At 34.3% G+C, this 24,865-nt stretch overlaps 2 protein-coding genes across 2 annotated transcripts in view; one reads left to right on the top strand and one right to left on the bottom strand.

Annotated features, from left to right (window-relative positions):
* Nucleotides 1–1,456: 1,456 nt before the first annotated feature.
* LOC129260894 (major facilitator superfamily domain-containing protein 6-like) lies at nucleotides 1,457–15,486 on the top strand. Its single transcript, XM_054898893.2, has 4 exons — nucleotides 1,457–2,090; nucleotides 6,078–6,152; nucleotides 7,600–9,102; nucleotides 12,002–15,486. The coding sequence occupies exons 1-4, from the start codon at nucleotides 2,024–2,026 to the stop codon at nucleotides 12,181–12,183; spliced, it is 1,827 nt and encodes a 608-aa protein (XP_054754868.2). The 5' UTR covers nucleotides 1,457–2,023; the 3' UTR covers nucleotides 12,184–15,486.
* A 3,059-nt stretch (nucleotides 15,487–18,545) lies between these two features.
* Nucleotides 18,546–24,865, bottom strand: part of LOC129260893 (zeta-sarcoglycan-like) — a 31,451-nt gene continuing 25,131 nt past the window's right edge. Inside the window, exon 8 of the mRNA XM_054898892.2 lies at nucleotides 18,546–23,211. Within this exon, the coding sequence (XP_054754867.2) occupies nucleotides 23,044–23,211 (168 nt within the window). The 3' untranslated portion in view covers nucleotides 18,546–23,043. The remainder of the gene's footprint in view (nucleotides 23,212–24,865) is intronic.

Consider the following 24,865-nt stretch of genomic DNA (forward strand, 5'->3'; position numbering starts at 1 on the left):
GATCATACATGTCTAAATTCTAATTCAATATTTTTACCTTTCTAGAGGGAAATAAGCTGTTGCCATGGCAACGAGCCCTTTGTAACATTTTAAAAAGAATTTAATCCAAGTGTTACCAAGGCAACATAAGTTCATATCTTTTTAAAGAACTCCTGCAGAACATTTTAAGTACTTTTTGTTCAAATGAGGGGGTCAAAAGTTAAGCATACAGATTAAGTCAATTCTAATTGTATTTTCCACCTGTCCATTGTGTTGTCAACCATGTTATTTTTTTTTTCAAATTAGATTAATTTGGTTGCCATGACAATGGCTTCAGATATTGTTTGTATGTTAACAGCAAACATATCAATTCTTACCATTAAATTAGGGGAAATGAAAGAAAAATCAGAGTCCAAAGTCCTTTTTCTAATCAAAACTAGAACTTTTTTGCGTAAATGAGCCGTTGCTATGGCAACAGGTCATTTGCAACATTGATATTTATCGTTGAATTCAAGTGTAACTAAGGTAACATCAATGTTTATCATTCTAATTAGTTCATGAAGAACACTCACTGTATACTGTTTCCCCTAAATTAATTGAATAGGTCAAAACTTATGCATAAAAGTTATTTTCATTGGATTTTTCACCTATCCATAACCCTGTCATCCCTGTCATTGATTTTTTTTAATTAGATGTTATTTGGTTGCCATGGCAATGGCTTAAGATGTTATATTTATAAATGCAGTCACAAACATATATTTTTATTAGTTCCTTAAAAATATTGAAAATGGAATGATGATCGTATTCTACATTTTTATCAATATTTTCACCTTTCTAGAGGGAAATATGCTGTTGCCATGGCAACGGGATCTTTGCAACATTTGTTTTTTAATTTTAATTCAAGCATTACCAAGGCAACATAATGTTTTATCTTTATAAAGAACTCCTGCAGAACACTTTCTGTATTTTTTTGTTCAAATGAGGGGGTCAAAACTTAAGCATACAGATTAAGTCATTTCCAGTTGTATTTTCCACCTGTCCATTGTCTTGTTAACCATTTAATTTGTGTAAATTGATGTTATTTGGTTGCCATGGCAACGGCTTGAGATGTAGTTTATACATTGAGCAACCAAAATATCATTGTTCAACACTGTAAAATTAGGGGAAATTAAAGATAAATCCTATTCTACAACGTTTTTTTAATCAGTTTTTTTATTTTTCTGGGGAAAAACAAGTCGTTGCCATGGCAACGGACCAATTGGAACTATCTTGTTAATTTTGAATGTTTCTAAATTTTATATATATTCATTTGGGAGCTTAAAAATTATCATTTTGGTCATCTATATCATGTTTATTTACCATTTACATGGGAATGTATGTCATTTTTGAGAAATTAATCCGTTGCCATGGCAACGGCCGAAAATGGCATTTTAAAATTTACCTCCCATCTTTAAAATAAATCTTAGGGCATATACTTATACTTGTGAAAGTTTCATGCTTTAGTCAAAATTTGCACAATTGTTCGGCTAATCCGCTCTACTATGTTATGTATTCTTGACCCACAAGCCTCACATGATGAATCTTGGTAGCACGTGTATATTATGAATTACACACAGATTACATGTGTTGATAATTTTTCAATACTTTTAAAGCTCTCGGCTCCTAGAGGCTAGACCTTTATTAATGTGAGCATGAACTTCTCCCTGGAACTTCTGCAGACGTGGACGTCCAGTTGACACCACTTCCCTCGTTTGTTTCATATTACTCCAGCCAGCACAAGTCTAAAATAATTGTAAAATGATAAAGACAAAAGTATGAGAATATAGACGTAAAAATTTTAATTTGGAGGTTGGAGCACGGACGGTGTCGTCCGCGTCTAGCTACATCAACAAAACGGCGCATGGACGGACTTCCCCCATGAGTTTCCCGTATCCGCAAGACCAATGTCCGCTCCGTCATCGATCAATCCGGCTGCTTTCAGGATGTTTAGCAGATATTAAAGGCAAGGGCATTCAGTAAGCCAGCCTTCCTTTTAAAATACAACATGGGTGTACCGACTCTGATCTATAAAACTGGTGGTGCAGCTGTCATTCCAGGCATTTCAGAAGCAGGTAAATAATCAAGACAAGTTGATCATTGAATGATTGATTAATATACTCTATAATATTAATATATACATATATGATATAGGCCTAGCACTCATTCAATGAACAAGGTTATGATTAGACAGGAATAACCGTAGTTTCTGGGGATTTGTTCAACAATTTCTGACATTTTACTATCATCCCCATCCCATGTATTGGTGAGTGAGCCAACGCAGTTCAGCAGAACAACCAAAATACAGACACTAAACTGTAGCTTTTGGTCCAGGTTATGATATAACCTTGTTCTCAGTTACATCTCGATCTATGTGTGGCAAAATAAGGTTGACAATGTATGGATTATTTTCTCTTTTTCTTTTGGACAAATGCTTGATTTTTTTACACTGTCAGTTTCCATTACAGCTTTTCATTATATAGCTTGGCTCTTGACTTAAGTAAATTTGATTCTTTAAATTATTTTTTTCTTAATTAAAAATAGAGATAAAAAAATGTAAATTTTCTTGCCATATTACTTTCCACCAATAGAGGGCGTACACAAAAATATGCCCAAAAATCAAGTTTTTGAGCGCTCAGGTGAATACAAAATTATTCCCAAGTTGCTAATGAAAAATAAATTGCAGCTGTATGGAAATTAGTAATTTTGGTCACAAAAGTGATATTGTAATTATTTTTTAAAGTGTGTGCTCTCTACAACATTGGCATACCATAGTCCTACCTGTAGATTCCCCATAGGCAGGATGGTTGCAGTGAACAAGTGGCCTATACTATCCCCGGGGGGGCCACTTACATTGACGAGTGGATACCATGCGCGACCAAAAAAACACGTAAAAAGGATGTCTTTTTCACGATAGGGCACGTTACGTACGTAACGTGATAAGGGTGTCAAAAACACAAAAATAATAAAAAAGGGTATCTATTTCGCTAGGACAATTACGTGTTTAGGGTCGAATTTGCGGGGATGATAAAACAAAATTAAAATGTTTTATAAAGGATGTCCTTTTTGCCCCAACACTTCGTGTTTAGAGTCCAATTTGCGCGAGGTGTAGAAGATGGGGTCGTACTAAACCAAATTAGGTAAAGCCGACGACCGAAGGACCCGTAACAATAAAACATTCCTGTACTTGTTTAGGGGTTCATTTCAGGGAATATTTGCCAAGAGTATCGTTTTGTTTCCAATACTTGTTAAGGGTAGGGTTTCACACGCCAATACATGTTAAGGGGTGCATTTTCAGAATATGGAAATTACGTGTTTAGGGTGCTTTTCGAGACCCATTGGTCGCGCATGGTATCCACTCGTGAATGGAACTGGCCCCCCCGGGATACTATCGTGGAGTTCTGGTATCATTATTGATGAAATAATTCCCTAGAACAAATAAAGCTCTCTGGGTTAGTAAATCATGTGAATTAAGTGAGTAGCTGTCACACACTCGTATACCGGTAGTACAGTCGTGCAGCTCTTGCTACCCTTATGGCAATTGCACTGCCAGTAATAACGCAGTACTATTGAAATTTTAATGCAATTGTCATTCCTATTTAGGCATTGAAGTTTATCTGAAATTCAGGGTGAATTTGAAATAGGGGCCTTACGTTAGGTAGACAGGAATAACCATCGTTTCTGGGGATTTCCTTAACAATTTCTGACATTTCACTATAATCCCCATTCACCATGTATTGGTGAGTAAAGTCAATGTAGTTCAGCGGAACAACCAAAATACAGAGACTGAAGCTTTTGGTCTAAACGTTAGGTTGAAAGTACCTCTTAACCTAGACCAAAAGCTTCGGTCTCTGTCAATTATGTTGGTTGTTCCGCTGAACTTAATTGGCTCCACTCCCCAAATACAGAGACCGAAGTTCTAGCTCGATCTGTACAGGGACTCAATGGCCATATGTTTATGTATAAAGTTCGGATAAAACTGGGAAGTGAAGTTGCGAGACAGCCGGAGTAAGTCACTGTTATTCCCCCTTTTAAGTTTATTTCTCCCCGTTTTGGTGCATTTCAGGCCAAAACGGAATAATAATCTTTATTTTGGTACAGTTCTTTTTATAAATTTTTATGAAATAAAGACAAAAATCGATGAGCCCCATCAGGGGGAATTTGCATTGTTAACCCCCTAATGGTGGCTGCACGATAGCGAGCCGTCTGTGTACGAGGAGAAATTAAAAAAAATAAAAATGTTAAATAACTCCTTGAAACAGACGGCTGCCAGCTGTCTGCTCTTGACCTAGATAGATAGGAGTCCAACATTGTATATTGATAGGGTACATTGAATAAGAAGATTTACAATATTGAATAGGAATATTTGAACCATCTACCGTATGTGTGCATTTCATTCAGATACTAGGTTTTTTTTATTTAGGACTTCCGCAGGTCTCTAACATTGTTTGCAATAACCTTTGCAATTTAATTTGGCAAAATAGCATTGAATGTTTGAAATATTTGAATATCTTTCGTACAAATATTTCAATGGTAAATTTGATACATGTAATTTCTTGACCTAGCCATGGTATAGCTTATAATATCTACTTTATAGGACTGACGTCACCATAAGGCCACAGAATAAATTACTTTTTTTTGCCATTACTTTTATTTAATTTATGTTCACATAAAATGGAAATTATAAAGCTGTCGAGATCACGTAGTAGTTCTTGATAAACAATGTACCTTATTTCATGTTGGTTTCTGGCCTGATTTTGAGTCCATATTTGCTTTGTAATATGATATTTTATTAACAGAACATGCTGTATATTTTTCTAATGTGATTGACCTGTATGAGGAAGATTGCAATTAATATTATTGACTTGTTATTGTAGATAGCTGGTATTGCTTACACCTCAGGACCCTTGTGTGGTTGAACTATTTTGCTCTACCGTACCTTTATTGCACAAGTAGGAGTGGATGATGTATTATCAAACATGGTTTTTTGTCTCACCTGCATAGCAGAGTGAGACTATAGGCGCCGCTTTTCCGACGGCGGCGGCGGCGGCGACGGCGGCGTCAACACCAAATCTTAACCTGAGGTTAAGTTTTTGAAATGACAGCATAACTTAGAAAGTATATGGACCTAGTTCATGAAACTTGGCCATAAGGTTAATCAAGTATTACTGAACATCCTGCCTGAGTTTCATGTCACATGACCAAGGTCAAAGGTCATTTAGGGTCAATGAACTTAGACCATGTTGGGGGAATCAACATCAAAATCTTAACCTAAGGTTAAGTTTTTGAAATGTCATCATAACTTAGAAAATATATGGACCTAGTTCATGAAACTTATACATAAGGTTAATCAAGTATCACTGAACATCCTGCATGAGTTTCACGTCACATGACCAAGGTCAAAGGTCATTTAGGGTCAATGAACTTTGGCCGAATTAGGGGTATCTGTTGAATTACCATCATAACTTTGAAAGTTTATGGATCTGATTCATGAAACTTGGACATAATAGTAATCAAGTATTACTGAACATCCTGTGCAAGTTTCAGGTCACATGATCAAGGTCAAAGGTCATTTAGGGTCAATGAACTTTGGCCAAATTGGGGTATTTGTTGAATTACAGCCATAAATTTGAAAGTGTGTTGGTCTAGTTCATAAAACTTGGACATAATAGTAATCAAGTATCACTAAACATCCTGTGTGAGTTTCAGGTCACATGATCAAGGTCAAAGGTCATGTAAGGTCAAAGAACTTTGGCCACGTTGGGGGTATTTGTTGAATTGCCATCATATCTCTAAAGTGTATTGGTCTAGTTCATAAAACGTGGAAATAAGAGTAACCAAGTATCACTGAACATCTTGTGCGAGTTATAGTAGTTTTCAAAATCAGCACTGCTGCTATATTGAATCGCGTGATGCAGGTGAGACGGCCAGAGGCATTCCACTTGTTTTTAATGTATGTCCTCATTGTCCTGATGATATAATGTTCTTAACATTATTTTTCTTGAGTTGTCAATTTCTTTTGAAGATAATTCAAGACAATCTTGTTTGTTTTTCTTTCACAGCAAGCAAGCTGGAAAAACCAAAGGTGAACAGATTGTTTCTGCCCTTCAAAGCTGTTTACTTTTGGCTGTGGTCAGGTGAGTTGAGTTGAATTTTTAATGTACCACAATACTTGGAATTTAGTGCATGGCCATACACAGGGGTGCCCCCCAAAAAAATTCCTTCAATTTAATTTTTTTAATGGAAAAGTGCCCCCATGACTACCTTGTTCGCTTCTTTCCCTGGCTTTTCAAGTTTCTTTTTAAAAATTATGCATCTTGCCTTGCCCCCCCACCCCAGAAAAAATTCCCGCATACGGCTATGATCCATTGTACATAACTATTTATTGTTACATCTGGCAAAATATATCTATTTCATACAAACTTACAGCTTGAATAAAGGGGACGTTCACCCTGAAGAAAAGTTTGTTGTAAAAATAGCAGAAAAAATAATAGAAAATATAGGTGAAGGTAGACCTGAGAAAAATCTGTTAAAGATTAAGAAAGTTATTAGAATTTTAAGTTTGGATTTATGACATCATAAACGAGCAGCTGCTTCATATGTTATGTAATATAAAATGCATGAAATCCATTTTTTAAATGGTTCCCGATTACTCATTTTTGTTTTCTTTTCATGGTCGGGTTTGAGTTGATTTGTCTATTGATATACGAAAGGTACAGTAAAAACATTTACAATTTTCTGAGAAAATGACATTTCATTGATTTTTTTACCATTTGCTAACAGGAATGCTGCTGGCATATGACATCACAAATCAAATAATTGAGATTCTTATATGGTAACTTTTTAATTCTTTTGTGGATTTTTTCTCAAACTTTCGGCAATATTTTTGTCTCACCAGCATAGCAGAGTGAGACTATAGGCGCCGCTTTTCCGACGGCGGCGGCGGCGTCAACACCAAATCTTAACCTAAGGTTAAGTTTTTGAAATGACAGCATAACTTAGAAAGTATATGGACCTAGTTCATGAAACTTGGCCATAAGGTTAATCAAGTATTACTGAACATCCTGCCTGAGTTTCATGTCACATGACCAAGGTCAAAGGTCATTTAGGGTCAATGAACTTTGGCCGAATTGGGGGTATCTGTTGAATTACCATCATAACTTTGAAAGTTTATGGATCTGATTCATGAAACTTGGACATAATAGTAATCAAGTATCACTGAACATCCTGTGCAAGTTTCAGGTCACATGATTAAGGTCAAATGTCATTTGGGGTCATTGAACTTTGGCTAAATTGGGGGTATTTGTTGAATTACCATCATAACTTTGAAAGTATATTGGTCTAGTTCATAAAACTTGGACATAAGAGTAATCAAGTATCACTGAACATCCTGTGCGCATGAAAAGCCTTTGTTATGGAAAACCGGCTAGAATATACACTCTAATTATTTAGCTTTAATTTTGCTGTAAATTTTTTTTTGTTGAAATATAAATTTCATTTGACATCTCTGATTTAATACCCTTTATAAATATACCATATTTTTATACAAAATATTAATATTTGGTTTTCGCTTATTACCCTTAGGTAGTGCATGTATCATGCCTTTCTTCCCAGTCTACATGACATATGTTGGACTCAGCACCATCCAGACAGGTCTCATCCAAGGTTTGGTCCCATTTGTAGGGAGTGTTGCAGGACCATTCTGGGGAAGTCTTGCTGACAAATCAGGCAAACACAAGACTATCATGCTCAGCAGTATGATAGTGTCAGCCATCATCTACGGAAGTCTGGTTTTTCTACCTCTGTTGAATCATGACAAGGCTGAAGTGGCCTGGACAAATATCACCAATGCTACAGATGGAAACTTTATTCCATTGGAGGTTGTAAACAGTGTGGAGTTCTTGCAAGACACGAGAGACTCTGATAGTTTTGTTCACAATAGCAGGGATTGTCATGAGGTTGACAATAGTTTAAAGGTTAATTTAGGACATTGTTTTCAAATGATGTTTTTCAGTAATAATACAGGTACCGGTATTCAAAATAATTGGACAGATAATAATTTAGATGTGAAAGGGTGCAACGTTTGTCTATTGTGCAATGATATCAAAGTGGAATTTTTCAAAAAGAGTTATACTTTAAGTGATAAGTGTCATCGAATGTATACCATAGCTGTTTCAAAGTGCTCTTCAGTGTGTAGCACATCTAGTAGTGATCATAGCTTACATCTATCAAGAACTATTAAGCTAGGAATCCTTTATCAGGATGAACCAGTTTCTTTTAATTCACAACCATTCAACAAGAGTACCACTGCCATGTTTGCCACCATGATGGCAATGGTCTTCACTGGTCGTTTCTTCAAGAGTCCCATCGTACCGATCCTAGATTCTACCACGATGATGCTTGTTAAGGAGCTCAAGGAGGTTGGCATTGAGGCGGACTATGGGAGACAGAGGCTATGGGGCGCTGTTGCCTGGGGCACTGTGTCCCCCCTAGCAGGATTCCTCATAGATTTCTATGCTGCCAATGTTCCTTCATTTAATCAATACCTTCCAGGATTCTGCATGTATGTCCTTGTCTACTTCCTGGCCTTTGTCACTGCCACCTGCATCAAGGTACCAAGGCATAACCCTCCTGCACAATCCGTCTCCAGGAATATATGTGCAATCCTCTGTAAAGCCAACATCTTAGTCTTCTTAATTGCCATTGGAGTCACTGGAATATCTGTTGGGTTACTTACTACATACCTCTTTCTTTTCATTGCTGAGCTCTCAGGGTCACATACATTGATGGGTCTCACTTTAACCCTGACCTGCGTGTCTGAAGTCCCATTCATGTACTTTGCCACCAAGCTCATTGAAAAGCTTGGTCATCGTGGCGTCATAACACTCACGCTCTTCTGTTACGCTCTCCGCTTTGGTGGTTATTCTCTCCTTCAAAATCCGTGGCTGGTGCTTCCCATAGAGCTGCTTCATGGAGTAACTTTTGGTGCCCTGTGGCCTACAATTACATCCTTCTGCATCCTGATGGCTCCTGAGGGGATGGCAACAACTATGCAAACTTTGGCTACGTCTGCTAAAACTGGATTTGGTAAGTGACCAAAGTTGTAGACATTACCCTGTCACATGCTCACTGCCTAAAGAAAGAAAATAGAACTTACTAGAAGCCATTGATTTCAAATTACAAGAATAGTATATCACTTTTGTGTGATTTAAACAGAGTTTTCATCTTTTGGAATTTTGTTTTATTCCTAACTACACCAGTTTATTTGCCTTTCCATACTCTTACAATTTAAGCCATTGTGAATGTCATCATTATTTTCTTTCTTGCACTGCCATTCTTTCTCAATCTTTTTTTCCTTTTTTGTAGGGGATTCTTTCTCAATCATTGTTTGCACATTTGTCTTTCTTTTCTCCCCCTAATTTGTAATAACATATTTACACATATTCTTGTTTTCTTCTCTTCATCCTTGAGTTTATTATGTCTTCTTGCATTTATATACATTTATAACACCCTTCTTCTACCTCGCATTTGGGGCCATCATCTTCTTTCTCATCTATACTTTTGTTTTCTTTTACTCATTAATCTAATCTTTATTTTCACCAACATTTATTCTTTTACTTCTTGTCTTCTCCTCCCCCTCTTCTTCCTCTTTGTCAATCTTCTCATTGTGTTTCTGCTCCTCCACCTTGTTGACCACTCTCTTTTCCCTTCCATTCTCAGCTTCATAAAAACCTTATTAGGGTGATTCCATACGTGTCGTACGGGACATTTAGAGAACATTTGACAGTTTTTTTACAAGAAAAACAAAAAATATTCCAGTAACTAAAGGTGATCATCAAGTACTACCAGAGTGTTAGAAAAACCAAGACTTAACATGACTTGAATTCACATCCTGTAAAATACAGATTTAAAATAGTAATGTGTCATACGGACGCAGAAAAAGTGGCTTTTTTAGAAACCTCAAGTTTGTACTCTAAAGTCTGTGAGTTGGACAGATAATTTTCATAGAAACCGAACTCAAATTGACATTCAATTACCCAAGAACAAACACATCTATGAAAGAAAGCAAAATAAACATTCATGAATAAATAAAGCAAATTGCAATTTTCGAGAACATTACGGGACACTCAAAATTGAAGCCAAACTTTCTTACTTTATGTCTCTTTGACTTCTTCAATCACTTTATTTGGCTGATGATAATGATAATCCTATCAAACTAAAGACATTCATTATTTTAGAAACCGCTATTGGCTGAATATTTCTGTCAATTATCATGAACAAAATAATGTGTCGTACGGGATACTTGTGTGTCATACGGGACACTTGTGTGTCGTATGGGACACTTGTGTGTTGTACAGGCACTTGCGTGTTGTACTCGGCAGCCTGAATACAACAATGAACTTTTTATCAATCAGAAGGGGAGCATTGCCCCTAAATTCTTCCTTTTTAATGAAAAGTCTTTTAATAAGTAGTCATTCAGGACAATATAATTAAGTAACCTCAATTATACAATCGGGAGCAATGTGTTATCATTTTTTTTCATGATGGGAAATGTACAAGGTTTCACAGCATTTCTACGAGCTGAAAAACTTGAGGTTTTGTGTGAAGTTATATTTAGTGAATTAATTGATGATTTCCAATACACTATTTTAACAATAAACGAATGAAACTGTTTGTGTAAATTATGGGGCTAAAATGTTATAATTTTTCATATAAAATGTATATACATTATATATGTCACAACTGTCACTTGTAATTCCACAAAATATTTTTTTCTAAAGAAATGCGATTCTACTTTTTCAAACCTTTCTGCATTTCATGAAACCATATGGTTTGTCTATTTTCCAGATTTTTTGTGAACAACATGGTTTGTCTTATTTTCCAGATTTTTTTTTACAACTTGAAAAAAGTAAGGAGTTTCAATACTGTATATAAAAAAATAAGTTATTATCAAGGGAAGTCCAAATAGATGCTTGATATGTAATTTTTTACATCTTATAATAAGCATTAGCATGCAAGAGGAAGTCATCTTCCAGGCTAGGGTGAATCAATTATAAAGGTTTTCTTCTCATGCTCAATGACAAAGAAATTAACCTGCTCTAACCAGTGAAAATCACCAGTTTAGCTGAAGGGATTCACAAAAGAATATGCCTACATGAAATCAATTAAAATGGTTAGAATCACCTATTTCATGTTCTATTGAGATAAAAAAGTACTTTTTCAGTTCACTTTATGTCAAATCAATTACTTGAATTGAAATAGGTCTATTATTTATAGTTTCTGAATCCAAATCCTGCAATTAAATGCATTATATATTGTGTGTCGTACGTGACATGTCCCGTACGACACAATGTGTGTCGTACGGGACAACTATTAATAGGACAATTATTGAAAAATGAAGGGCAGTAATTAGATCCTTATGGGATATATCGATCACCCATGGGTCAAAGATAGAGAAACTTATTTTGTGAAATTGCATCATCAAAAATAAAATTGTAGGAAAAACTTATGCATTTTCATGTGTCGTACGGGACATTGCCAAAAATAGGTTCGGAAAAATCAGGGCTGCTCCTATTATGGATCATGAAAATGTTGTAGATATTATTTGGAACCATCAATGATACATTATTCCATTGACCTGCAATATTTTCAATCTGCTCGTGCTTTGCCAATAATTGTTTCAGGCAGTGTTTGTACTTGACTATTTAATTAGCAAAATTATTGAAAATTGAAAATTCCATTGTTCCCCCCAAAAAAACTATATATCTGACTTCACTTTTGGTTAAAACTCATTATTTTCATAACATTTAGGTATCATAGTAAAATATTACACTACTTATGACTTATTGAAAGCATGTTGAAATCTATGATATTTTTGAAGTTCTAGTGTGGAATCGCCCATTACATGTATTTAGAAATGTTGGTCCTTTCAAGACAAAAAGAGTATAACGGTAAACTAATCCCATGAACTATTTCTCATTTCCAGGAATGGGAATAGGAACAATAGGCGGGGGTGTCATCTACCATGTCTATGGAGCTAGAAACTTGTTCAGAGGGGCAGCCATCTTGTGCCTGGCAACCATGATCATTTACTGGCCAATCAGCTTCTGCCTTGACAGACGGGAGGCACGGGTAAATCGTCAAATACAGTATGAAGAAATCTCTTGAATTAATCGCCATGGAATCAAGTCACTCATGTCTTATAATTGAACAATCATTGGCCTGGTTTTAAACATGTAGAACCAGGCTAATGATCCATTGACTTCAATGGGGTATTCATTTGGTCATATCTCGGGTCCTCTTGAACCAATCCCTGCTAAATTTGGGGTGTGGATGCTCCTCATGATCATGCTCCTCTGAGAAATGACAAAAAAAAAAAAAAAAATGATAAGATTGCAAAACATTTGCATATTTATTTTGACGTCATCTCTTAGTGCAATGAAAATTCCATTATTATTATTATCAACTAAAAACTTTTAAAAGAATTATTTTGAAATGATTAGGTTTCTCTAAAATTTAAAATCGGAACAGCTAAAAATCTTTCAGGATATTGCAAATTACAGTATGTGACAGATGAAACAAAACCAAGAATTACCAATGTTTTCTCATCGCTCATCCACAATAAGATAAAGATAATAAATATTTATGAGCGTGTTTTGGGGATGAAGTGTAAGGTATTAACAATATGGGCTAGGCATGTCGTTGGGCGAGTGCTTTTGCATAATATTATGAATACCCGAGATACTTGCATCATCATTAATATCACAAATTTTGAAAATGGTAAGCAGTGTAACTTTGTAGTGGAAAGATTGGTTGACATGAATCCAACTAAATTTTCTAGGATTGCACTGACACCTATCGAAGTCAAATTTCCAAACTTTTTAAAATGGTTTTATACATTTCTGCAGGGTAAAAGTCTTAAAATAAGTTTTTTATCTTATCTAGCTTTTTATATAAAGAATAGTTCCACATTTATATAAAACACAGAAATTCCACCATATTGGACATTTTTTAAGGATTAAATAGAGTATATTTTATTTAAGCTGGCATCTGTAATATTTATGCGTTATATCATTAATTCCATTGCCCTTGTAAGGAATTTTGGAGTTACAAACTTCTGGATTACAAATAGACTCAGTTTTCTCTTCTTTCTTATTTCAATTTTTACTGTATTTCAAACATTCATACTGTAGATTCATAGATTGAATTCATCATTTTTTTAAAAGACTTCCTGGACAATTAGAGCAGTAGACAGCAATGAGAAAATTTTGATTCAAGTCTTGTTTACTATCTCAAATATTGTTTTTTCATGTCACAATAAATGTCAAACTATTGTACAGTATATTTTATGTTAAAGTACCAGTACTTAATGGTAAATTACCGTTATGTTAATTCAGAATCAAATACTGTAACAGGGTTTAGGTTCTTTTTCATAAAACTAGTTTTGAATAACAAGTGCACCATTTCAGTAGCTTATAACAGTAGATTATAACTTACCATTAACATGTTTTAAGAAACAGGTCCAAGGTAGTTTTAACAGTTTGCAAGATAGTTGGCCTGGAATATGCATGTACTAATCATAAAGAAAAACATGAATTGCAGAAGCCAATATCTCATCACTAATACTTTTTTATGATTTGTTTTTTTTAATGACTGTATTGAATTAATTTTAATTGGTTTTGAATATGCAGCAGAAGTTATTTGAATGGTAGATTTGCTACTGTAGAATCTTAAAAAAAATTACAAGGTCTACAATAGACAATTTTCGATGATAACGGATGCAGTTTGATATTAATGTATTCTATATTTGCTCAGGGTATCCACAACAGAGACTGGGAAACAACACAGTGTGCTTATGTAATACAGGCAATCTACTTCATTAAGAGTCTATTTATGAATAGGGATGTTGTCATTTATCTGTTGGTGAAGATATACAACTACCAAAGATAAGTAATATGGAAAACTAATTGGATTTTTAGATGAAAGTGTGTTTTAATTACAATATAAATAAAAATTATGTGGACTGTCATTATATTTATTCAAGGAATCCAACCCAGTTAGAAAGTTGTTTAAAAAAAAAAGAATATCAGAGTAGTCTATAAAGGCTGGTGAAAAGTTGGAACAAGATCCAAAAACTAGAAATTCAGGTGGGTCTTCATAAAGCTGTTTGTAAGTTAGAGCGACTTTAAGAATGACTAGTGAACCTTTCTTGAGCGGTAAATAATCACCAGTATTTAATGGTGAATATCATTTATGAAAAGAAATGATCACCAGTCATTCTTGAAGTCACTTTAACTTACCAACAGCTTCATAAAACACCCCCCAGGAATATTTAAGTTGTTCCAATTTGTTATCTGTATACCTTTTTTAATTGTCCATATACAAGTAGGTAATATCATTGTGATGTAAGTAGGGGACAACACCATTTTCTTCAATACACTAAATGACTTAATGTTCTCATTTTCAAAAGTCATTACAAGGTGGACACCACATGGACTTTTGAAATAGACCCTAAACAAGAAATCATCGTCTGATCTCAAAATACACTAACAAGTATTTTTCACATTATCTCCACCCTGAATATAAATGCCCGAGGTATTCTATTTTCATGATATGGTGCAATACACCTTTCACATATCCAGGGTGGAAAAGTATTCCTTTTTCCCGATCTTGGCAATTTTGACTGTATGCACTTATATATTGCCCAGTCAAGAAAAACAACCCTTTTTACATGATTTTGTGGATGAGCACGTCTTCCTTGTTATGACAGTGCCCCCCCCCCCCTCCCTGCCCATTTTCAGGCTTCTTTCACACTTTATTACCAAGATTTGATTTCCCATGCAATGTTTACCGTATTTGTAATATCTCAGGCATCTCCTATGGTATTTCTTGTTTGTTATTTATTAGGTCAAAGTTTATGAAGTGGAAGAAAGGGAAACCTTCATTTTTTCAGGGCATTATTTTTTTATACTGTGTTTCAAAATCTTGATATTCAGTGTATTTGGTTATGTAATTCATGCTTTTCATAATGCATGTGCACAAGTTGCACTCCTATTATGACATCACTCGTACGCATTAATCCTTAGAGATCGGTCGACAACAGTGTACTTAACACCATTAATTAATCACACTATTTCTCTTTCAGACCGATTATAAATGTCATTTAAACGTGACAGCTTTCCTAGAATCTTTATCTATAGTTCTTCTGATTAATCCTTATTCTACAAATGGGATTCTTGATTTAAATCTTTCTTTTTTTTTCAGTTTTCATTTATGGCCTGTGTTATGTATTCTTGACCCACAAGCCTCACTTGATGAATCTTGGTGGCACATGTACACTGTATTATGAAACACACAAATTACATGTGTTAATAATTTTTCAATACTTTAAAACTTGAGGCCTTATAGTGAATGCTAATACATTTAATATATTTGATTAATAAAATGAATGTTGGTGAAAGAAATTTATTTCCCATGTTGTTGGAAAGCTTTGCACCTTTGTGCAGTCTAATTACATGATTGTTTTCTATATATTTACTCTGGAATAAGTTTTAAATTTTAAGATATTATTTCAAAGACAATCCACGAGGCCGAGTGTTACGTACGTTTGTCTGCGAATGCATCAAAAGATTTTCTGCTTTAATCGCCCAATGTTCAATGTAAACTGAAATAAACTCTAGAAAACACCATTCATTTTTACCACACTGAAGTCAACCGTTTACCTTTTGGACATGTTTAGAATACCTGGTAAGCAGATTTTTTTTTGATGTAGACAAATCCTCGGCCTTGTGGGAAGACTATGTTCCAATTGACTAATACACACTACTTTTCCTCTTGAACTCCTTTTAGTGACACAACACTTGCTCCTGTGACATTTGCTCCGGTCTTAATATCTCAGAGGGCATAGGGTTAGAGTTAGAATTGTAAATAAGGATTATTTGTCGCCAGAGCAAATGTCATGGAAACCTCCTTTCTCTCAGCAATTTCTTCTCTAATTTCATACTGGTACTATGGGGCACATAACAAATTTTACCAATTGATTGTGAGGCTGGTTTCTAACAGTTCATTGCATTGATTATTGTGTATGATCAATCATAGAAGTCAACCCCGCAATCAATTGTTAGAATCATGTTACGAAGCCAGGGTGTCTTTCCTTATTCCTGGGCTTTTGATTCTTTGTTATACTTGAACCTGTTTTAACAAAACTGACAAATAAAATCAATCAATTCTGCCATACACCAAATACATCAACAATACTAAAATGAATTCAACACTCTATCTGGCTTGCATTTTTAATGAAAAAAATTGTGAAGATAAAAGCAGCAAAAGATAGCATCTATTAAGCAAATTAAAGTGACGCTTTTCACTATGTCAATTAGAGGAGATCCAAGTGAACTCAAAATAAGTTCATAAGATTGGATTCAAATTTAAAGTGCTGTGACCAATGATGCAATACATTTACATACAATTTTACCACATATTTCTGATCATGAACTGTTAACAAGAGGAAACATATACATAATGTAATTTTCATAACAATAGATTCACTGTAAATAAAAGAAAGGATGCATGTATCAACATGAGCCTTTTCTCTTTAGTGGGTGCCAAATGGCAAGGCTTCAAAGTGAACAAATTTCATTTCTTATAGTAGAGTGGTTACATATGATATATATATATATATATATATATTGTAAAGAAATGAATGAAGAGAACAATGGTAGGCGTAGCTTAAATCAAGGTTCCCCAGAGCTTTCTACCCTTTGGAAAAATTGGTGATGCCGAAAAAATGTCTCTGCCGGGAATCGAATCGTCAGATAGACAGATTTTCGACACTATACCAATCATAATTTTCTTTGTCGGGTGAAGGTGGGTTTTGAACAATGACAAGCCGCCATGCCTCAGCTGGATCTAGGCCATTGCTTTGATACAGTACACGTATGGGAGAAAGTATACAAATGTGTGAAGTTATACATGTACAACAGCTTTGGCAACTCTTTTAATTTTAAATATTGTAAAGAAATGAATGAAGAGAACAATGGTAGGCGTAGCTTAAATCAAGGTTCCCCAGAGCATTCTACCCTTTGGAAAAATTGGTGATCCCGAAAAAATGTCTCTGCCGGGAATCGAACCCGGGCCCCAAGCTTTGAACGCCGGTGCCTTAACCACTAGACCACAGAGACGGGTTAGTGGCTAGGGTGACCCCGATCCGATTGACCGTCAGATAGACAGATTTTCGACACTATACCAATCATAATTTCCTTTGTCGGGTGAAGGTTCATTTCTTTACATTCATTTCTTTACAATATTTAAAATTAAAAGAGTTGCCAAAGCTGTTGTACATGTATAACTTCACACATTTATATATATATATATATATATATATATACAGTATATTAACCACTGCTAGCTTGAGTTCTTTCTACAGGTTTTTAAACGATGGGTATAATTTTAACCATTAAAATGAATACTTAAAGTTGCAGTTACGAAATTGTTTTCATCTTGCTCAAAATTGATTTCAACTGTTTGAGAATCCCCTGGGGCCTCATTTCACAAAACTTCTGAAGTCAATTTCACCCTTTGAAATGTGTGTCAAATTCATGAAATTTACTTCTATGGATTGTCAAGAATTTAAAGTTGTTACTGTTTCAAGTACTTGTAGAAGACCCCAGACTAACTGTAGTCAAGCAGCATCTCATAATCTGAAATATGCTGACATCATTCCAGAATAAAGCAGTCTTTTTATCAAACAAACATAAAAAGATTAGTATTTAGTGGCACCCTGAAATTAAAAAATGTCTTGAGTCATCACATCTATCCATATTTTTCTCATACATAAATTAATTCTGAATACAACAAGAGATTTAAACTGAATCTCCCAAATAACCAACATGATGTTGCTGTTATGAAATACTTGATGTTGTCTAGGCATTCTTTGACCTATCAGAAGAAAAACCTTTAAAAGGGATTAATTAAATACTCTGTATTTAAAACAGCACTTAATACAATAAAATACAATATGTCTCAATTCTTTTTTAAATATTCTATTTGACAACATTTAAAAGTAAGAGTCAACTGCTCTTTGCTTGCTCAAATAGTCAATGTCAAGGTTGAATGCAAAAATTGTAATATATACTGGCACTAAAATTGATAGTTATAAAGAATCAGGAAAATACTGGTTTTCAAGAGATTTCAAATACAAAATAGGAACAGAATATTTGTGATCGCTTATAAACAACAATTATAAGGTAGATACAATGATCAATTCAAAATAAGACTCTATAAAGAAGAAAGTTGTCAGCATTACCCTATTAAGTCATTGATCCTTTTCATAGAATATTACCACTGATATTAACTATGCCATTCTATTAATGACAATAAAACTCCCGATAGTAACTAAAAAGTAACAAATCCTGACCAATACTCCAACATTCATAGACAATTATAATTTACCCCCTTTTTTGTTAATTTAGTAGGAAAAACTTTGACAAACCAACAGCAACACTACAAAATTATAACAAATTAGCATCGGATGGCATACAAATATCGCCCTCAATTGAGCTTATATTGAATACATCGGCTTGAAGATTTGAATACATAACAACACAAACATAACCTCTACATAAAATAGTACATTATCAAAATATTTTGCAAAAATTTAAGCTGTCATCTTCAATAAAATCTTGACTACATTAGATATCCCTCTTTTGCTGCATGCAATAGGTAGGTCACTTTTTTCATTTTGACAGCAAGAAATTGTTCACTTTCAAGAATATGAATTATCCCCTTACTGTCCAAGACAAATAAAATGCTATCATGAGGTAATGTGTTTGTTCATTTGTTTTAAAGTAACATATTGATATAACCACGGCAAGAAGAAAAACAGCCTCTTAAGAAGAAAAATACAAGGAATAAAATAATGAGTTACCAATTATACTATAAAAGTAAAAAATTAGTAAACACAGCATTTTGATGCCACCAAGGAAACATGTTTGCAATTCTGAGCGAAAAAAAAAGATGCACATAGATGTCCATGAATCTGTTTTAAAGCAAAATTTTGATAATATAACAAAATGAAGTAATTTCAGGGCATCATACTTTCAACCTTTTATGTTAGTTTGCTACGAAGAAGAAAAGACAATTGGTTAATTGCTTGAGATATTGAGACCACCAAGAATGCACTTAGACCTAGAATATGACAATCTTGATGTGAAATTAAAATGATTGACTTGTGATGTTAGTTTTGATAACTACTTCATCCATCAAGCAGATTAATAGTCTTGTTTGGTAAAAATAAATGTTACAAGGTGTTGTTTTATACTACTTAAGTTGCTCACAAATCCTCAAACCACTTTCACATCAATAAAAGCTTAAGCTGTCCAATGTAAACAAATATTGACTAGAAAACAGAATAATTTTACATTGCAACATTTCGTTTCCTGTAAGATGTTATTCCAAAGACTTCTGAATATCCATATGCAGACTTTTTGTCATACAGCAATCTTAGTTTTCAGTTAAAATCCATCAAGGTGTTTATTAAAATCCATGACATTTTTTTATCAATAAACAACTGAAGTGTTTAATGATCCACACTTTAGAAAATCTAACAAAGAGAAGAAATAAATACAACTACTACTTACATACCAATTTCACTAAAATGAAAATGAATTTCATTCATCATTCTTTCCAATATCCCATTTTACAGTCATGCCAGGGGGGGATAGAGTTAAGTTTCCAAGAGGGAAAATCAAAAGTGTTGAGATTTAGTGTAAGTGCTATATAATTTCAGTATAAATTTCTGATGAAAATCAAAACCTAATCTTTCCCATCTTAGATATTCCTAGTACACAGTATAAATTAGTCCACTTTTAACAAATTTGAACAACATGAATCACACTTGGAATTAATAAATAACAATAATATTTATATACATGTACATATATATCTCACATTTCAAGGTTTTGTACTACAATCAACAAGGTACTGTGGTAAAGAATACATTTCAGGAAATACATGTAACTATCATTCACCCATTCTTTAAAAACTCAACAAAAACATGGATACCTATGGCTTTAGGATCTGGGACTGTTTCACAAAGCAATTTGTAAGTTATGCCCATTTGCGTATTTTAGCACTTCACAGACACTTTCTACAACGCACCATTGGACAGATTAGAGTTCATTGTTGTAAGTCGGTGGACCGGATCAACACATCGTCTTGAGATTTAAGATCGGACGAAAAATTGCAAATATGTCGTTTGTCCAGAGTCCAGGACGACACTGCTGTTTTGATTCACCGATTTTCGACAAAGACTGCTATATTATGAAGGGCTTTTGACAAAAGATTATCAGCGTTACAGAAAGCGTCTGCGAAGTGATTGTCAAAATGCCCCATTATGCACAAACGTTAGACATTTTGCAATAAATGAGATCAACCCTATTTTAACAATGTTGAAAAAAAAATTTCGTCTACAGAAATCAGATTTCAAGGTCTTGTTTTATAAAGACTTGTTATAATAACAAATGAATGATTTCTACAACAAAAATTTACTATCAGCCAATCAGATTGAATGATTTCAGTAGCTTTTAACTGTTATTGCAGTTTTGTTATCATAACAAGTTTGAAGAAACAGTCCCCAGGTCTAACTGATAGGAATCAAAATTATTGAGAATCTTACCGTATTCAGCACCTGACAAAGGGTCACTATTGCTTTGTGTTTGAAGCAATGCATAACTTACAAACACCTTTATGAAACACCAAACAGTTTAGTCAATGTGATTTTTTGTATCCATCACTGAAACACTAAAAGAATATGAAGTCCATTTCAAATCAATTCTTATTACCAGTAAAAGCCCTATACAATAAATAACTACACAAACCGTTCTCTTCTGCATTCAGATACTTTCAGTACTACCCCTGACATTTATTCAGTATATTGATAGTGATATTCAGCAATCAGCATAGCGATATTCATGATTTGGTTTCATTTTCATGTGCAACAATGGACAAAATGAAGAGTGAAGAGGTTTTTTTTTGTACACCACCACAAAACATACAGTACTTAGACAGGCATACCTACATGTAATTGACTATAACACAGAAATCATCAAAAGAAGTGTTCCGACATGACATTAGAGATGCTTTTTATATTAAACTATTCGGCAGTTCGTTCCAAAATCAAGTTGCTGTACTTAACTAAAATCATACAATAAATAGGGAAGTGAATTATTATAAAAGCTAAAGGAAATGAAAAATAAAGCAAGCATTCTCGCAACCCACTTTGATTTTTCTTAAATTTCTTTGAAGAGTTGAAGAACCCTTTGTATTGAGAATGCCATCCTATTACATTAATTGCACAGAACCAGGAAAGATGGTTTGAGGCCTATGTATAATAAAGTGTGTAAAAGGTGACATCCTTTTATACAGGAAGTTCACTTCACAAACGTCAATCAAACACCCATAAAATACTCATACATGTCATGTCTTTAGACAGGGTTTTTCCATTCGATAAAATACCATTTTGTTCAAGGAACTCATGAATCCTGTTTAGCATTGGCAAGGACAAAAATTTAGTTTTACATCTTATATGCATGACCCCCCCCTAAAAAAAAAAAATGATAATAAACATGTACCTACTAAAAGCCTCCATAGAATATGAAAAAAATAAATAAATAATATCTTGCCACAATGAACAGTCTAATCATTCACTCTCTCACTTTCTCTTTTTAAATGGAAGCAGGTAGTTTTTGTTGGAGCGTTGTGGCCCAGTGGATTAGTCTTCGGACTTTGAAACAGAGGGTCGTGGGTTCGAATCCCAGCCATGGCGTAATTTCCTTCAGCAAGAAACTGATCCACAATGTGCTGCACTCAACCCAGGTGAGGTAAATGGGTACCGGTAGGAAGTAATTCCTTAAAAAGCTGTGTGCGCTATGAACGGCTAGCTTAGCCGGGTAATATAGGAGCGCCTTGAGCACCTAACAAGGTGGATATGTGCGCAATATAAATACCCTATATTATTATTATTATTATACTTCAAATGTTAAGTTGTGACATGAAAATTCTTTTTCCTATATTCCTTTTACTTGTAGTACTCTTTCTTTTTAAATTAAACCTAAAATTCACATTGCCTTTAATTTTGTTGGTTTACTATGGTATATGAAAAATCCATAAAGAATGGTATTTCTTTTGTTTTGCAAAATTAAAACACAAAATAAAGCAATTAAAAATATCAATAAGTACACACATCCATTGGTATAAGAACTTGAAATACATATTACTATGGTTAACAGATTATTTCTGTCACAAAAAAAATGATTGTATTCAATGAATCAATTTTGAATTTAGCAAGTTGTTGGTGTGATTATTAAGATATCACATTAAAAATGCTTCAGCCACTAAACAAATTACAATGACTAAATAAATCAATCAAAAATGTATATATACAAATAAGTTAGAAAAATGCACAACAAATGCAAAAAGAAAATCAGTCGTAGTCTTTCAAAATGTACACAAGTTTTATAACATATACAAAATTGCAATTAATAAATAAAAAGGAATAAATGGCTTGTCACCAGAATCCAAGATAAATTCATCTATATTTGAATAAACTATTTCTAATTCTAGCCTTTCTACATCAAACAAATGTTTAAAAACTCTAAAATTTTGGTAATACGCTGTAGATGCACACTAGAATTTCACTTTCAAAGTTTTAATATAAATAGACTACCTTGGAATCCAAATTTATATAAAGCATCATATCTGGAACCCTGTTTCATAAAAACATGTTGTCAACAGCAAGTTACAAGCTTCTAAAATGGTGAAATTTGATTGGTCAAGAGCAAGTTAGAAATAATATAGCATTCTGTCATTGAAAAAAGAAAATCATAAAACAGGGCCCCAGATGAAATATAAACAATGTCATTGTAGTTTCATTTGAAACAACAACAAAAAGGATCGCTAACGTCATAGGTTATTTTATCATGGTATTATGGTGACAGGTCATCAAAGGTCAAGGGTAATGGAGATTGACCGTTATAAGCAGATGTCTGTTTGTGTGCATCCTGTGGTGGGCGGAGCTAAGAACACTCTTCCATTCTCACAGACGCAAAGTTCAAATACACCTGTTGATGAGGTGGCGGAGGAGCTAGAATCAGCTATGGGTAGGTTCTTCATTTCTAAGCTCTCAGATTGAAGCATTATCTGGAAAAGAGATTTTTAAAACAAATCCCATTGGTTAAAAAACTTTCTCCTATCATACTTGTACTTGTATATAGAAGTTTTCAGAAAACCTACTTTATCTTAATATCTGTAGCAACTACCATTACGAAGGCTTGCTTGCTCCTGTAGACCCTGTTTCACATTCCACATGAGCAGAAGAAAATTTTTTTAATGGATTTTAATTTTTTTTGATGTGTAGGTAGTTGACACCAAAATACAGGCTAAGTTTGAATTCAGAGTCCGCCGGTCATAGGTCAAAGCTCATTAAATATGCGAGTTGCTGTTTAATTTCCAATCTCAATTTAGTCTGAATTTTAGTTTGACTTGAATCTATCACAGTTGCTTTAGTAAAATAGGGACAAGGACTTTACCCTTTCCATGCCATCCAAAATTTGAATGGTTGTCGAAAATAATTTGAGGTAAATATCAATGCTTAACAATCCTTTTTCAGACTAAAAATTGGAGCAAAAAACATGTACTCTGCAGAAGAAAAAAATATACACAACAAAAAAAGTAAGTCCCCCCTAAATCAAATTGCTGTAACTTTTGAACGGAATTATTTTGAGATATGATATTTCGTAGGTGGTTTCCTACACTCATTAAGCAACTCCTAGGGAAAAATAAGATTGATCGGTTGAGTCATGCATGAGAAATTAAAGATTGAATTAAAAATGACCATTTTTGAAAGTCACAAGAGTCGTTTTTCAGATTGTGGAAATACAAAGTTGGGCAAAAGTTGTTGTTAGGTGAATTTTATGGTGTTAATGCTGTTTTACTATCCATCATTTAGCCACTCCACACACAATTTTGATATCGTATGTTCATGGTTGAGTGAGCACAATATTGCAGGTGCCGCAGAAGCGGGGTGGGGGGCTGGGGGCCCCCACCTTTTTTTCCAAAAGCATGTACAAAAATGTAAAAATGACCATACGATTGTGATTTTTTGCATGGTCAGCCCCCACTTTTGGCTAAGCCCCTCCCCCACACTTTGAAAACCGTTCCGCGGCCCCTGTATTGTGACGTATCATCATAGGAGTTTTTGGTAGTATCCTCTACAACTTGTTAGGTCATATTAAAATTTGAAAATGTTGGTGGCTCCCCCGATTATAGGCCCCTCTCCCATTTTTAAAATCTGGATCCACCCCTGATTTGTTCATAAATTAAACTGATCATGAGAAATTGTTAGGAAAAGAATACATTTATGCAGTATAAAGAGTATTCATTCCTAAGTTTTCGAATGTGCTCGCTCATCCATGAAAATGTTAAAAGTTCGGAAAGTGTGTGGTGATAGAAATGATGGATGATAAAAACAAAAGCAATTAAAGTCACATTTGAAACCGAATTTGCCCCCAATATTCACCTTATTACCCTTTAAAATGAGTCTGTGACATTGAAAATACCCATTTTCCCACTTTGATGCGTGCTCACTCATCCATAAATAAACAAATCGATTTCATTTTTGCACAGAATTCTGCCAATAGGTTGATAAACATTACTGCCAAATGACATTGCTAAAGACAGCCTTGAAAAAAAGTTCCACCATATTGAATAAGGGGTTACTTATTCTTAAACATATGCACCCATAATGTACACAAGTCTATGAGAGAGGAAGTCAACATTTTAACAAATATGAAAT

Source organism: Lytechinus pictus, unplaced genomic scaffold, assembly GCF_037042905.1.
Source record: "Lytechinus pictus isolate F3 Inbred unplaced genomic scaffold, Lp3.0 scaffold_19, whole genome shotgun sequence".
Classification (NCBI taxonomy): domain Eukaryota; kingdom Metazoa; phylum Echinodermata; class Echinoidea; order Temnopleuroida; family Toxopneustidae; genus Lytechinus; species Lytechinus pictus.